Genomic DNA, 16,227 nt, shown 5'->3' on the forward strand with positions numbered 1-16,227 from the left:
ATAATCAGAATATCAAATCAAAATAAGTTGTCAACTCCATCAGGGTCAATATTGTTTGATGCATGTATGTCTAGCTATTCTTCAAATTCAATAAAGCCCACTGATCATTTAATTCAGTGATGGACAATTTAAATGCAGTGCAATTTTTCACAATTGCTTTGGGGGTGGGAGGTGATGGTCAACATAGGACGTCCTAACCAGATTATTATAACAAAATATTACCAACATTTAAAATCTGTGCATACATGCCCTTAATATGTTTTATTTTTCATGATACATTTTTAAAACATGTACACTATTCAAGAACAAATGACATACTTGTCCTTTATCTTCACTTTAAAGGGGTTGTATAAAATGGGCGATTTGAAGTGGTCAATCAGCCTACCATGCATGTCATGATGGAGGTAATCGGAGTACCCAGAGGGAACCCATGTAGGCACGGGGAGGGCATGCAAACTCCACACAGTAAGGCCGGAATGGAGCCCGCAACCTCTGAACTGTGGTGATCAGTCTACCACTGTACCACCCCTATATTTATATTTATGCTCATTTTCTTTGGGGGGCCCTACTGCCCAAGGACCCACAGGTCACTGTTGAGTTGGCTCTGATTTAACTCGACCTTGAATTTGACCAAATCATAATCGGCCCCAGCCATTCTTTTTGCGCAGGATTGCATATTATTACAGCTTTTCCTTTTCACAACTGCCTTCTAAAAATATAAAGCCACTGACAGTGTTAGCTAATGACCAAATTACCACGTGGAGACACACGATGCCATTTTTGTCAAGGTGGTTGGATATGTGACAAGGTCGTGTGAAATGTTTGTGTGCTGCTACATGACATGTGCCGCCGCATTAGCTATGCCACTTCTCCGCAAAGTGGCATTTACTTGGAAAGCATAACTTGAGCTTGTTCTGCAGACTGCACACAATGTCTCTTTTTCCAAGCCAACACATCACTTAATTAGGAACTCAAGTCAACAATTTTAATAGTGAAGGACATCCACAAATGCTTCATTGCATTGCAACATTTCGAGGCCACGAAGAGTTTTTTCTGCGTATGTTATATCTCTGCAAAAATACTGTTTGCAGCTCCGTAGAAGTAAATATTTACAGTAATTGTTTAATTTCTTTATGAATGATTTGTTTTCTTGTTTATTAATTAAAAAAGGGAAAGCGGTTCATAAAACTGATGGCTGGAGCAGCAGGTCACGATTTCTTGTTTTCGTCCACGCTATTGGCCCACTCTGTCACATGACAGCAACGCTGCATCCAATCAGCTCGCAGCGAGCTTGTTTATTTGTCATCTGCTTCCTTGTTTTTACTTCAGCTCGCCACAGAGCAGATACACAGCTACCCGTCGTGGTATTACTATTTCCGCTGTCCAGCTACCTCACAGGCAAGACACATTTTCATTGCTCATTTATTACATAGTTTTACTTGACGTGTTTTACTGAGGTTAAAAGACGACAGTCGAAAGGAAACGAAATCACTTGTTTCTTGCTACTTGTGAAGCTAGCTAAGAAGCTGTACGTATAAGATTCGTCTTTGTTACCTGCTGAATGCACAAGACTCGAGAAGATGTGTAATTTTTTTCCGGTGTCCTCACGTCTGAGGGCTCGGTTAATCTAATCAACAGTGGTGTCACGCGATTAACCTTTGTCCTTTCGAATTTGTTCTTATTCGAAATAGTGTTTTAAAAATTAGGTCAATATTATTGACCCATAACCATAAGGGATGTCAAATTTAAATTCAAAAGTTAAGACCTAATAAAATTAACAATTGCTTCATTAACTGATTTTATTTAATTTCATTCCACATTTTTGTCCCATTTGACTTTCATGAAAATTATTTTCTACAATTAATCTGTCTTGTCCCTCTACCAATTCCAATGCTTAGTGAATCCAGCCAAATGGTCGCCTCGTAGATAGCAGAGGATACAAAACCTAAATGAGTAAATTGATTAGTTTGGTATACCTATTGTGACATTTCCGCTTGCTGGTTTCTCGTGAGATTATTCTGATGTAAAATGTGTGCATTGGCTCAATAAAAGTTGTGAAACACCATACTAGACTTTGTTTACCCATTTGGAGACAATCCTTTAATATTGATTTTCACTGCTATTGTCATCTGTAGAATATGTTGAAGGACGGAGTGCTCACAAATGTGCCTTTTGGATGGGCTGCGGGTGGAAACTTAACTACGTTGTGCCCCAACGGGTCCAAATGGGTCTGGGAAGGTCTTGGAGAATGCGCCCAGGATGCAAGGGACATGGCCAGTGTCTACCTGGGCCTACTGTCTATCCTCTGCTTCATGATGTCCTCGCTGCCGTAAGTATTGCCCTCTCTCGAACTTGTGGAGTGGAAATAAGCTTTCACCTGAACACAGCAAGATAATGTATATGTTTGGATTGCTCACAGGCAGTATTACAGTTCGTGCAAAACGGGAAATATGGACAGCGCTCTCTCCATTTGGTTTCTGCTCCTGTGGTTGGGAGGCGACACGTGCAATCTGGTGGGATCCTTTTTGGCAGACCAGCTTCCACTTCAGGTGAACTTTTTTTTTGTTCTTCTAATGACGAGTTGTGCAAGTAGCAAAATATTAAATAAACATTTAATCCATTCATGCTCACCGAGCAGTTACAGAACGTCATGCTTGACAGCAATTTAAACTCAGAGTTTTGTGTGACTTATGAAAAATCTAATTACTGGTATTGAATAGGTAATGCAATAATTATTTGATGAAATAAAGGAGAAAACTTCAACCAGTTTTTGCAAATATTGCAGGACTCTGAGCCGGATTGTGAGCTGGACTATCGCTTCATTGGCTCACTGTGCTACTTGATTGTGAAATATTTGTCTCACCACATTTGTCTGATTGTCTTTTTTTTTTAAACTCTCTTCCTGTAGACATACACTGCTGTTTACTATGTTTTGGCGGACTTGTTAATGTTGGCCATGTATTCATACTACAAGATGAAGAACAGAATGGTTGAAAGTGAGTATCCTATTTTAAATTCTTTCTCTGTCATTTGGCGAGTAGAAACAAGTTCTGTCAGTGCAAAGTTATATTTAAAAGCCATTTTATACTATTTTCATATATATACTATAAAATGCCTTGTTAATTTTGAGTTACTTTCATCTGTGGAAGTGTGAAAGTCAAGAATGAAATTATTATTATGTTATTCACATAACATGTGAGTGCCTGGTGCTTATGTGCTACGGTAAATATGTAAATATGTGCAGTGGGTAAACAGTACTGCCTGTTGATTGCATGAATAGTGGCTTAAAAAGCTGCTCAATGACTCTACTGCTAGAAGTTGACACTTAAACCGAAATCCAATCTAGAGCAGAGCAGAATAAAATCATATTATGGAAGAAAATAATTTTTAATTGCTTGTATGGGTCTCTGGGGTGCCTGGGCATTCCTTAGGAGTGACTATACACTATCATGTCAGTCTTTTTGTACAGGAGGATCATAACCCTTTACAAAAGGTAGTCATCACTTAAGATGAAGATATTTTTAGGGAACATTTCTGCAGAGTTGAGTCTTTGCCGTTGCACACAGGAAGATGATGTCCTGACATTGCAGCCCTTTTCTGAAATGTCTCTGACTGACTCAGCTGTTGTGCCTGCTCCTCACCAGACAGGAGGGTTTTGCACGTGTTGGGTGTAGCATGCGTCCTGGGCTTCACTACAAGTTTCGCCAACCTTCCAGGGTTGCTCCCCACCCAACAGGAAGTCTCCTTGGCACACAAGGGGCGGACGCTGCTCTCAAGCGCAGATGTTGGCGCGGTCAGTATGGAGGCATTAAGATCACGGTTGTGTCAAATGTTTATTTAACTATTATTCTTGTCGAATGTAAAAAAATCTTAAATACTAGGTGATATCCTGCCAGCTCTGCTTGCATTTAGTTGGGCTCTTGTACAATCGGATCATAAACAAAAAGGGTGGAGTTTAATTCAGACCAAGAAAAAGTAAAATATACTGATTGAGTCAATTTCTCAGTAATTTTGACAAATCCCAATTGGTTAATGTTTAAAACTTGTTCTTACACTTGTCTTGTTTTTATCGCTTCAGTCTTTTACCCCTAAAGAAATTATCGGCTTCTCTATTGGCTCAGTGTCATCAGTGCTCTACCTCTTTTCCAGACTTCCGCAGATTTACACTAATGTGAGTATGACAACACAGGCTCTATATATTTACATTACATCGTAAACATTGTCTGTTTTGCAGATGTGCGTACGTGTGTGCGTGCGTATGTGTGTGTGTGCGCTCGTGTGACGCTACATTTCGATTTTGTATTGCGTTGCAAAAATATTCCCAAATGTTCACTAGCGAGTCGCAAGCTAACATGACATGAACATAATGCCACCTTAAATGTGCATGATTGAATATGTTCAACTCTAACTTCTCCCCACAGTTCAAGAGGAAGTCAACCAAGGGGGTCTCTTTCTTCCTGTTTGCTCTGGTAATCCTTGGAAACACGACATACGGCCTGAGTGTGCTGATGAAGAACCCTGACCAGGGTCAAGGAGAAAACAGCTACGTGATCCATCACCTGCCCTGGCTCATCGGAAGCCTCGGAACGCTTGTCCTGGATCTCTTTGTATCCTTTTACGGCCTTGCTCACAGCCGCTTCAGCGTGTACTTGCTACATTTCAGTCTTGTGACTGTGTGCACACACAATAGCAAATAACCAAACACTCATGGCCATTATATTTACAACCCTATTAACCAATATGGAGAACGAGGTCTTCCGAGAATGATCGGTGACACCACTCCGTGTTGTACTGTAGTAAGTTGGCACAATGGTGCAAAGTGTACGTGCACATTAAAACGGAATGTCCAAAGCTTTGGGATGCTTTTAAACTTCAAATAGAACATAAAGTGCAGCATCTCCTGCAAAGCAGAACCAAAGTACGTCTACGATAGGTAAGGTTTTTAACAAGGTCTGCATAAGATGGATTACAACCCTGATCATTTAAATAAGATCTGTTGCAGCAGGGAGACATAGAAAACATACAGAACACCAGCCCGCGACGACCGGAGTTTCCTACCCGCTCTGTGATCAACAGCACAAGTAATGTCAGCTAATTTATTCTAGCCTGTTTGTAAAAAAAAAAAAAAAAAAAAACTAATGCCTGCATGAGTAGTTATGGATAGACAGAGCTGTTTTTGAATTTATTAAGTGACCACATCCACACATTAGAAGCACATTGAAACGTGGGTTGTAACAGCCACAACTAACAAGCAGGTGTTTAACATACAGACTAGCTGGTGAACACTCAGCTGCTAACTTAAGATGTTAGCAAGCTGAGTTGAGTCTCCCATTTGCTCACCAGGCTAGGCCCAACTTTTTAAAGCCACGCACACTCAAAGTCAAAGAAATTACACTGGTCAACATATTTTATTTATATATTTTTTTAATATAATCAGAGATTCACATAAACACACATCAGATGAGTTTTTTGGGCTGATTCAGAATTTGCCATTGCTTTGGTCCCATTGAGAATGGCCACTTGTGATTCAGAGCATCACATATTGCTAACACAATACTTTTCAGCCTCCCTTTACAAGACGACCAAAATAGAATCTTGAAAAAAATTGTTGTCCTTTTGTTCAGTCTTGTTCTCTTGGTGTTCCATCTTTAACGTTGCACTTCAGATCTCCGTGCAGTTCTTTAGCTACCGCAAAGCTGCAGACAGGCTGGACGTCAGCACCTCAGAGACGACGCCTCTAATGGGGGGCTAGAATGTTCCGCAAGCCACTCCTACATTTATTGCCTCTAAAAAAAAATCACCAAAAAGGGTAAACACATTTCATTTTTTTAATTGTATAGTTGTATTTATTAACTCCCTTTTTCAGGTAAATGTTCGTTTAAATATTGTAGATGAGATTGTGCCTTTTTGTGGTCCGGTTTTAAAGGGAATGGCGAAGATTTCGCCCATCGAGGTGTAACGCTTTTTTTGTTTTTTTGGAAACAAGTTGCCAAATGCTCCTGCCTGAACCTCCCTGATCTCGTTTACAGTACAACTGTAACTTGAATCTTTGCTTAGATGTTTTTCCGCTTTTAAATGTAGAAATTCGACATGTTTGTGAAGCCCTGGAATCTGGGAAAAAAAAAAAAAACGGTGCTTTGATTTTGTGTATTTTAAACACGTTTTAATTTCAGTTTTGTGGTTTTATTTGACCTTGTACTTATTTTTAAATATAGACACCATGAACAGTTTTATTTGCACTGGTAATGGTAATGTCACAAACTACACATAGTTTCGTGCATGTTTATTTTCCAATTATACTCAGCCCTCTCACGTAATTTTTGCACATGTTGATTTTGTACTTTTCGTGGGGAAAAAAGTGTCATTAGGTCAGTGTACTGTTAAAAAAAAAAAAACAATAAAACAGAATGGAAACAATTAGATTCTTCTTTTTTCTGATCATTTTCTTTTATTTTGTGTTTTGAAGGATTGTCCTTGCTTTGTGTTGCTTTCTCTTCATTAGCAGCCCCATGGTGACCTCTTCAAACATGCACTTTGCCACTAAGCAAGCACACATGCACACAAACGGTAAGAGCCCACCCGCTTAGGGTGTAAGGTCAATGTAAAAATGAGGCTTCTGTGTGTGTGTTGTGTGGTTGTGAAACAGTGGCAAAAGAGATTGCGATGACCGCTTTGTAGGAGTCAGTGAGGGGAAGCGCCCATCCATCACCAAGGTTGAACAGAGGCAATTTATAAACACAACTCTAGCGGGAATTTCTTAATGAGACGCTTTCAGCCAATACAAACTGACGGGATATCTTGTGAGCCAAAAAATAAACTTAGATCTAATGTTCTTTTAATGCAGTATATGTGCAAATTGGTGTTTTCATGCACAAATTCAATGGACCTTTCTTTCTCTTCCCATCACTGTTGTTCAAGCTGAAAATGGTTTTCTTTGTCCAACAAGTCTGGCGTTTAGTGACAGATTTGCTTTTGCGGACAAAATAATGACATCTGGTGGATCTGCTGCCTTTATGCAGAGTCACCAGTTGTTTACATTCCTCCTGCTGATAAACACGTTGACATCTTCAGCTATCGTAACGTTTCCTTAGCAAACACTCAAGGCCAACCAGCTATGATAAAATTAAATAGAAACAAACATGATTGATGGTGTGTTGAATTTTTCACTTTAGTGCGCAACTGTAGGATTTGTGGAATGAATGATGTTCTTAGTGTCTGTTTACAAAGCATCCTCCTCATTCTTTTCCATCTCCCATGGGTGAGTGCGCGCTCGCTGTCGGGGTGGAGTTCAAACAGGGTGACACCTCTTCAAGATCCACGGCGACATGTTACAACCGCAAATAACGTGGCCGTCTTGGGAGCTGTCTTGTTTTCTCACTGGTCAGATATCACTGAAGGAGGTATTCTTATGATGAAATTATTGGGACACTTTCAAATGCAAGTATTTTCAATTTACAAGGTAAATGTAACTGATCTGTGGTTTTGTGGGTCAGCTGGGCCTTTCTCCCTGCCCACCATGGACCTCCACCCATTCCAGAGGAGTATTTTCATGAGCCTTTTCAAAATCCAACTTCTGTCCAATATTAACTGCAGCACAAACAGATGAGTTATAAACAAAAAGACAAAGTAAACATACTCCCAAGGCTTTGTGACAACACGCGCACACACACATCCACGCAGTAAATTATTAATTAGCAGCGCTTGTTTGTAAAAGCTTCCCGTAAGCTATATATATATATCTATATATATATAGATTTATCTGTATCTATATATATAGATATATAAACGTGTGTGAGTGTGTGCATCTTTGTTTACTGTACATAATGTGTGTATGTACATGTGTTCCTGTGTGTCTGCATTGTGTACTATACATGCATGGGAAAGGGTACCGTGGTTATTGCCTATACTAATTATTAATCATAAATGCTTACCCTTTATATAAAGTCACGAGTAAATCATTATCAAGGGTCTCAGAAAAAACATCCCGCTTCATGTGTTTTTTTTTGTTAATGATTAATCAATATTTTGAACGTTCTATACATTTCGTAGTAAAAATCTATCATTATTTCTCTCTATATATTTTTTTTCATGGTTTAACAAACAGCCCTCACTTCCGTCTTGGTGTTGCCAACAAGGTGAAAGTTCACCATGTTTCCCTTCAAAGTGGACGTTATGATCCACAAAGTCAGTCCAGCTGTTTGCATTGTGGTCACATCCCAAATCCTTCCTGGGTGTCCCCTCTCTCCCCTCTGGTCTTAACCTCTGGGGGGGCCTGAGTCGGACCTCCTCCAACACATCATCTATCACAGAACCCAACAAGCCTCAGCTGGACTCTTCTTCTCTGCTTTAAAAAGGACCGCTAAGAGACCTGCTCCTGGGGGATTGTGGAATGTTTTTTCTCTCCCCCCCTCTTCCCGACTTCCCAGATACTTCATGAAACTTGACATGTGTGTGGAGATGGGTGCCTGAGTTGTGTTACACTGAAGATTTTCTGTGCGCTAGAACAGTTGCTGTCAGTAAGTGGAGCGATAAACTTGGGTTCTGATGAGAGAGTGGACGAACTTGGACATGAACTTCTCAGCGGGAGGCTTTCTCGCCTCCTCGGACACTTACTGCTCATCAGAACAGCTACTGTTCTATGGTGAGTCTTTGTCTTCCTCTTATTAAAAAAAATCTCTTTATTTGTGGGGCCAAGTGCAGGGTGGAAGAGAAATGTAAATGCCAGTTGTGATTTTATTTTATTTTTTAAATTGGGAAGCCAAGTTGACTATTTCTGTCTGTCCAAGAGACAAATTGCCCTCTGACCCTAACTTGTGGCCTTGTGTAAGTGTGATATGAAGGTGAAGGTTACATTGGAGTTCAGCTTCCAAAGGTTTCGTGTCCTCACGCCCGCATTGCGAACGTCCCGGCTCACCTGTTTTCTTTGGTTTGGTTATCGCAGGAACATTTCTGATTTTGACTTCCACTTTAAGTACTGTAATACAATGTCAGGCTCTTAAAAGAATTGCTTTAATCAACTCCTTTTTGCCTTTGCCTTATTTCATCAATGAAAATGTTTTTTTCAACAAATGTTTTTTTAATTTTTACTATCTATGATGACATTGATTTATAGTACAGTGCACAAGAGCTTGTCATCGTAATTGCCATTGCAAACTCAGTAACATGGCCTCACAATCCTACTTAAATTGTAGGTGTGTGAGAAAATGAACCTCAATACTCCAGTCCTCGAGGTGGTAGTAGCTACACACTACAAGCACAACTAGAGTGTTTTTCTACCGTAGACCCATTTGCTAGGTTTGGTTAATCACTTTTCTCTTATCTTTGATGTTTGATCTTTTTAAGAGCATAGTGACTGACCCTTTAAAATAACGGCCTACATGTAAGATGTCTCAGCCAAGAAGCAGCTAGTATTAATCATATCAATAGGATACATCGCAAGTGACGTTACGTCACTTCTTGGATTGTGTTTATTTGCCAAGCAGACTCATGCATGAAGGTCCGACCAGCGGGAGGCAGCACCTCCACCCCTCAGCATTTGCTGGCTCCTCGTCTGCCCTCAGGGGTGGAGATAGGGGCGGGTGAGAGCGAGGGTCAGATTGTTGTTGGCTCCCAAACGTGTGGGATGCTGAGGAATGTTTAGACAGTTTTCTAATGCTTTATAAACATTTTGGTCACATGATATGGCCCCCCCATATACATACAGAGACATGGTTTGATAAAGACAAAAAACATCTGGGAAGACACTGGTAGAAAGAGGTGGTAATAAGACTATTGTAGCTGCAAATCCTTCGACTTGTCAGAAATCCCTGACCAGTAAAACACAATTTATCTTTCATTCATCCATCCATCCGTCTAGCCCGCCGGTCTGTCCGTGCATCATTCAACTACTATATTCTGTTTAGCCATTTAATCAAATTTAAGTCCGGTATCCATCCATCCGTTTTTCCATCAAATCAGCTCTTGAAATGTCAGCACTCCATTCAATGACCGCCTCCCTCATCAGTCCCAGATGAGATGTTCCAGCTGCACTTTAGGAGGCTGCCAATGGACACAAATGTTTTCTCACTGGAGGCAACACTTCAGACGTCTTTCGATTGAGCGTCAAGCAGAAACTTAATGACATATGCAGACACTAAAATGTAGCTGACGTCAGAAGGACCTCCTCAGCTGCATCCTGTTTCTGATTTTTTTTTCATGAGCTCTTGGCCTTTTTTGTGATGCCACAACAAGCCATGACACATGTAGTAGAGCAAATACAGATCTGAAATGGCTGTTTGCTTAGTCATTGCTTTGGACATTTCACATCGCTTCTGTATGTCAAAACAATAAACAAGAGTACTGTACTACGGAGATTTTGAAAAGAGTTTCCCAAACATCCTCGCAATGCCTGTAACCTATAATACGCAATTTGATTTGATTCTAATCACTCATATGTTCTTTCTCAATCAGACATGTTAGCTGACCCTGTGGGCTACCCACTGCCGGACTCTGACCTCCAGCTACTCCCTTACAGCCCACAACAGCCACAGCAGTACAATCCAACCAGTATATCCTTCCCTCTCTACGGATCGCCATCGTCCTCCACGTCCTCATCCTCCTCGCAGCTCGGCCATACTCTCTATCATTTTGATTCAGACTTCCTGGAGGGTCCCTGCGATCCCATCCCCCTCGAGCACCACTGTGAGGGCCTGCCTCAGGGCCTTGGGTTAGCAGGTCTTCCCGCGGTACGGAGGCCACGCATCGGCTCCGTCGGCAGAATCCGAGGTCATGATGAGCTTTGTGTGGTGTGTGGGGACAAAGCGTCAGGGTATCACTATAACGCGCTCACCTGCGAAGGATGCAAAGGTGATAGCTCACGCAATACGCCGGCACAGTTGTCAAGTGATTGACTTTTTCCTCTTTCGGACTTGAACGTTGCAGGTTTCTTCAGGCGTAGTGTGACCAAAAAAGCCGTGTATCACTGCAAGAGAGGCGGCGCCTGTGAGATGGACATGTACATGCGGAGGAAATGTCAAGACTGTCGCCTCAGGAAGTGTCACGCTGTGGGAATGCTGGCTGAGTGTGAGTAGAGACAGTGCCTATCAAGTATTCTACACTTAGATGTCCATCATATGCTGTGGGTCTAAAAAGATGTTAAACCTAAGGCCTGGAGGCCAGATTCACTTCATTTTATGTGGCCAAACGCAACTCATGTGTGTCAACTTCCATGATCATTGCTAAAATCCGTCATCTGTAATAAATGATGCTGGGATTTGTAAAATATTTTTCTGTTACCCTTTTTACAGTAACTTGAACAATAACTGAAAAAACTATTGTCCTTGAAGTTTGAAACTGTACGAATTTTGGAGGCTGTTGCATACTTTGAAGAATATTAAATAATGTTGCATCATGCAAAATGTTAGGAGTGGTTAAAAAAACAACCTCATTACTTATTTAGATTGAAATACATTGGCAAGCACTGCTGATTCTGAAGGACCTGGGTAGATTAGGTTGCCATGGCAACACATTGAGGCTGAGATGTGATTGGACAAAAAACATCTGTTAATGTTTTGGCCTGCAGAAGAGGCCTTGCTGGCCTTGAGTGACTTCTCAGGACAAAAGTACGGAATGTGTTGGCGAACGTTCAAGAAGGGTTTGTGGTCACAAGATATCGGGCAAATGAGATCTTCTGCAAAGTATCATGCCGCTTTGTGAAATGCTGCTGCAACACTAGATGATGAGTTGTGACTTGTTGACTCCTTCCTCCGACCTCTCCGCAGGCCTTTTGACAGAGGTTCAGTGTCAGTCAAAACGACTGAGGAAAGGAGGAAGAGGAAGAAGACAGGAGGGAGATGAGAGTCCGGACAGCAAGCAGGTCAGCTCCACCAGCAGACTACACGGACAGGTACGGCTGGATGGTGTCAGATACGACTAGTTTTACCTATGTAATATTCTACAAGGCAGTGACGTGCGGTGAGGTTCATGACTGGGGAGGCTAGTGATGTGCATTCCAGTTCTTTTAAGTGAACTGAATCTTTAGAATCAGTTCACTCAAAAGATTCGTTCAACCGAATCGTTCAAGGAAAATTTAAAATAACTCTAAAAATTCAGCGATTTTGGTTCAAAATGATACAAAACTATTGAAATTAAAAGGAAAATGACTTTATAATAAAAACAATTGAATTTGTTTTCCCCCTTTTCATGATGGCAGGGGTGGCGTAGCCTCCCTTGCCTCCTCTGACCACATGTCCCTGCTAGAAGTTAACTTAAACTTCTAACACAGTTATTTGGTGTTAAAGAAAATTGTGTTTTTACCAAAATATCACTTTCAGGTTATTTCGCACAAGGTTTCTGTGGACTCAGCGATATTCCGTATAACTGTGTTAAAGAACATTGTGTTTTTACCAAAATATCACTTTCAGGTTATTTCGCACAAGGTTTCTGTGGACTCAGCGATATTCCGTATTAAGACTAGAGTCAACTATTTGATGATTGTGTGCCACACTAGGTCATTGCATCCAGCTTAAGCCGAGACCAGAAGCACACCATGGACAAGATGGTGGAGGCTCATCGAATGTGTCGAGCCCACTACAGCGACCGCTACAGGGTGACAGCATGGCGTCCCGTTCAAATACACCAATTTCGTTGTGTGCCGTTCTCACCTTGTATTTATGCTCAGATGTTTGATTGGCCGTGTGCTGAGGAAGGGGAGGGGCTTTTGGATCTTGCGTCACCTCACCTTCAAAGAATTCTGCAATTTGCCAGGACAGTGCCTGGTAAGATGTTTGTGAAAGTTGCAAATTAGCAAATGTTGCCAAATGTCATTGACTGTTCGAGCGCGGAGCAACTGGTCAAAGTTTAAGTGACACTGCGGGCAAAAAAAATGTATTGCTACTAATGAGATGCTACTGAGCACATCACTAACTTCCCGGTTCTGGATCAAGTGGTACAGAAAATACACTGGCTAAAAACACCATGGCTGGTTTTCCACTCAGGTTTCGACTTGTTGGACTTGTCGGATCAGCGCTGCCTCTTGTCAGCATCCTCACTGGATCTCATGTTCTTGCTGTCATCCCAGAATTTTGCTACTAACCCTACTGCAAAACCTGCTGCAGGTGAGAAAGCAAGTCGAGACCAGATAGACTTCTCTAGAGTGAATCAATGATTCTCAAAATGTGGAATGCGTACCACTCGTGGTATGTGGGCTCCCGCTGTAGTTGCTTTTTTAGATTCTTTTTATTGTCTCCTTTTCAGTGCTGCAGCTTTACAGCCCATCATCACACAGCTGTCTTAGATTCGTCAGCTCAAAGGACAATTTCCAAAGTGAGTACCAGTCACACTGTCACCGGTTAAATTCACCAAAGAAAGTGAAAGAAATGTGTGTGTCCATATGTGTATTGACAGGATGCAACGAGGATCTCCTGAGCCCTGTGCACAACTTCTTTCAGAGCATGGTGGCGTTGGAAGTGACCGAGGCCGAGTACACCCTGCTCGGTGCCACCGCTCTGCTCTGCTCAGGTCAAAATGATAAGAATACAAATAATTACTGCCTTTTACTGTAAACTGAGGATTAGAGTAAAATTGGAGTGAGTACTTGTTCATGTTTAAGCATTAATTTTTACCTGTGAAATGTACATTTGAAGCTTCTCACAGACTTATTGGTACAACCGTTATGCCACTCACTGTGACATCTTCAACGTAGAGACAAAAGATAACGTGAAAATGCTGCACAGAAATCAATGTACAGTATCCAAGTTAGGTGGTCTTAGACAGAGCAGGTCAGACAAAGCCACAAGAATTGGGACTGGCCCCTATCCAGGTCTAAACTCACTTAGAGTTAAAGCAGCTGCTCGTGATTGAACTGCTCTTCTGCTTCATCCAAACTACAGACAGTTCGTCACTATTGGCTGCCAGCTACGTGGAAAAACTGCAGGAATTGATCCTGGACATACTGTCTCGCATGTGTGGGACCCGAGCAGCTGGAGGCGGGCCGCGGCGGTTTGGTCGTCTTCTGGGCCGGTTGACAGAGCTACGAACTCTTCGTCACAACTACCTCCTCCTGACCCGATCCAACCATGGACCCTAATAATAATAATAAGGGATGGAGTGCAAGGTCTTTTTGAGTCACATGTTCTCCATCCCAGGCATTTTTTGACCGGCACAAAAACTGCTTGTGTTGGGTTGTGCAGCTCTTCTAGTGCATTCCATTTTTTTGACAGATTCCTCATAAGGACGGGTGGGAAAAGTATGGTAGGTTGGCTACATACAGCCCACTTCAATTTTTAATCTGGACCACAATGAGTTTACATTGTCAAGAGTTCTGTGGGTTGCATTAATTTAGCAATTTTTCCCCTCTAAAAGTTTGGTTAGCTGATGAAATATATTTATTTTTATTTATTTCATTCATTTATGTCATTTAGTTATGCTTATTTGAGTCACTGAAAATATTTAAAAAAAAAACATGTTTGGAACTAATTTGGAACTCTACATAAAACCCTAGTTTGGAATGGTACATCGAAACCTTAACCCAGGGGTGTTGAACTGACAGGTCGAAATAGCCGACTGGTTAGTGACACAGGCTCTTGCACGGAAAGACCTCGGTTCGATGCCAGGTGTGAGCTTATATCTCAATGTGCTTTTAAAATTGGAACCTTGCTTTGTATGCGTACGCATATGCAAGCAAATGCAAGTATTTATGTGTAAATACATAAGGTGGCCCCACCCTGAAGTTGGCGGAGCAAACCAATGGATCACGCCTACTACCTAGGGGGCGGGGCATGAAAAGTTTTAGCTCCAGCAGAACGTGAAAATGAACAAAATCTTTTCACACAGGTGTGTTTAATGAGGGAATCTTGGAAAACATGTTGGAATGTGGCGCCGAGGACTAGAGCTTGACACCTGTGATATTTCCCTAATAAAGTAGCCTGCTATTAGGTACATTTGAAAATGGTGGTGTACCTAATGGAGTGTCCATGTGATTCCCTCGTTAAGTGCACCTGCGTGAAAAGTTTTAGCTCCTGCAGAGCTAGAAATGAACAAAATCTTTTCACGCAGGTGTGTTTAACGAGGGCAACTTGGAAAACATATTGGAACGTGGCCCCTCGAGGACTGGAGGTCGACACCCCTGGTTTAAGTGAAAAGTTCCACACCCGCCCTCACCCCCACTTTCTGATTGGCTGGTTGATCTGTAACGTCACTTGGACACTCCATTAGGTACACCGCCATTTTCAAGTGTACCTAATAACAGGCCATTTTATTAGGGAAATATCATGGTCAAAGGTCACAGTTGTCAAGCTCTAGTCCTCGGGGCCGCATTCCAACATGTTTTCCAAGATTCCCTCGTTAAGTGCACCTGCGTGAAAAGTTTTAGCTCTGTAAAACGTGAAAATGAACCAACTCTTTTCACGCAGGTGTGTTTAACGAGGGTAACTTGGAAAACATATTGGAACGCGGCCCCGGAGGACTGGAGTTCGACTCCCCTGCTTGGTTAGGGCCCTAACCCAAGTTTTAAACCCTAAACCTAAACCATACTTTTAAACTATAACCCTACTTTGAAACAAACAAAAAGTATAGTTAAAAAAAGCTTTACTTTGTAATTTTCAAATCAAAAGCCTGACTACACATGGTCTTTTCAATGCTCTGTGCTAATTGGTTTTGCCAGTATGATTAAATTTAATTCAGTGTCTATTTCATTTCAAAGTCTTTAAATTATCCAGTCTATATTCAACATGATGGTAACACATGGTTTCTGCTTTACACTGCAAGGTTTTTGTGGTGAAATGGGTAACGCAGATCACTTCTGCTTTGGAGGCACTAGTTTGAGTCCTTTCTCAGGCCTTTCTCCTCTCGTTTCTTTTTCATCCCATACTATTCATTGAAATGAAGTAAATGATGGGTTCTTGTATTCATTTTTAAAATTCAGTGAATTTAATTCTCACACATCATTACACTTGCGTTCAAATTTTTGCATTTCAGCATTCACGCAATTTATATAGAAATTGCACATTTTATAGTTATATAATAAATTACAAATAAAAATGAATAAAAAGAATGGATTATAGTTGATGGCCTATTAATTTAAAAGGTGGGACCAGTCGGCAGTCAGCTATTTTTTTTTTTTACAAGGTCACAGCTGAGATACTCATGCCGTCTACTTAAATCACTTCCCTTTGAAAATTGGGCACACACAACTCAATTCAATTTTCTTTGAAACTTTGCATTTTCACAAAATTTCCAAACTTGCATCAT

The 16,227-nt window shown here is 41.2% G+C and overlaps 2 protein-coding genes across 5 annotated transcripts; both read left to right on the top strand.

Annotated features, from left to right (window-relative positions):
• The first annotated feature begins 1,271 nt into the window (after positions 1-1,271).
• slc66a1 (solute carrier family 66 member 1) lies at positions 1,272-6,485 on the top strand. Of its 2 annotated transcripts, XR_007488631.2 has the most exons (9): positions 1,285-1,398; positions 2,136-2,329; positions 2,420-2,549; positions 2,909-2,996; positions 3,645-3,793; positions 4,079-4,171; positions 4,422-4,607; positions 5,666-5,809; positions 6,467-6,485. XR_007488631.2 is itself a non-coding variant. In XM_049755367.1 (8 exons), exons 2-8 carry the CDS (start codon positions 2,139-2,141, stop codon positions 5,750-5,752), a joined length of 924 nt encoding a protein of 307 aa, XP_049611324.1. In that variant the 5' UTR covers positions 1,272-1,398; positions 2,136-2,138; the 3' UTR covers positions 5,753-6,420. The 2 variants fall into 2 exon arrangements, 1 of the variants encoding a protein (XP_049611324.1); XM_049755367.1 differs by lacking the exon at positions 6,467-6,485 and having other exon boundaries at positions 1,272-1,398; positions 5,666-6,420.
• Positions 6,486-6,488: 3 nt separating this feature from the next.
• nr1h5 (nuclear receptor subfamily 1, group H, member 5) lies at positions 6,489-15,896 on the top strand. Of its 3 annotated transcripts, XM_068649943.1 has the most exons (12): positions 6,489-6,567; positions 6,647-7,400; positions 8,503-8,641; positions 10,450-10,845; positions 10,921-11,061; positions 11,760-11,884; positions 12,488-12,586; positions 12,659-12,755; positions 12,975-13,094; positions 13,234-13,302; positions 13,384-13,497; positions 13,869-15,896. In XM_068649943.1, exons 3-12 carry the CDS (start codon positions 8,545-8,547, stop codon positions 14,063-14,065), a joined length of 1,455 nt encoding a protein of 484 aa, XP_068506044.1. In that variant the 5' UTR covers positions 6,489-6,567; positions 6,647-7,400; positions 8,503-8,544; the 3' UTR covers positions 14,066-15,896. The 3 variants fall into 3 exon arrangements, with proteins under 3 accessions (XP_068506044.1, XP_049611319.1, XP_049611321.1); XM_049755362.2 differs by having other exon boundaries at positions 6,534-7,400; positions 7,494-8,641; XM_049755364.1 differs by having other exon boundaries at positions 6,535-7,400; positions 8,508-8,641.
• The last annotated feature ends 331 nt before the right edge of the window (positions 15,897-16,227 follow it).

Source organism: Syngnathus scovelli, chromosome 2, assembly GCF_024217435.2.
Source record: "Syngnathus scovelli strain Florida chromosome 2, RoL_Ssco_1.2, whole genome shotgun sequence".
Lineage (NCBI taxonomy): Eukaryota > Metazoa > Chordata > Actinopteri > Syngnathiformes > Syngnathidae > Syngnathus > Syngnathus scovelli.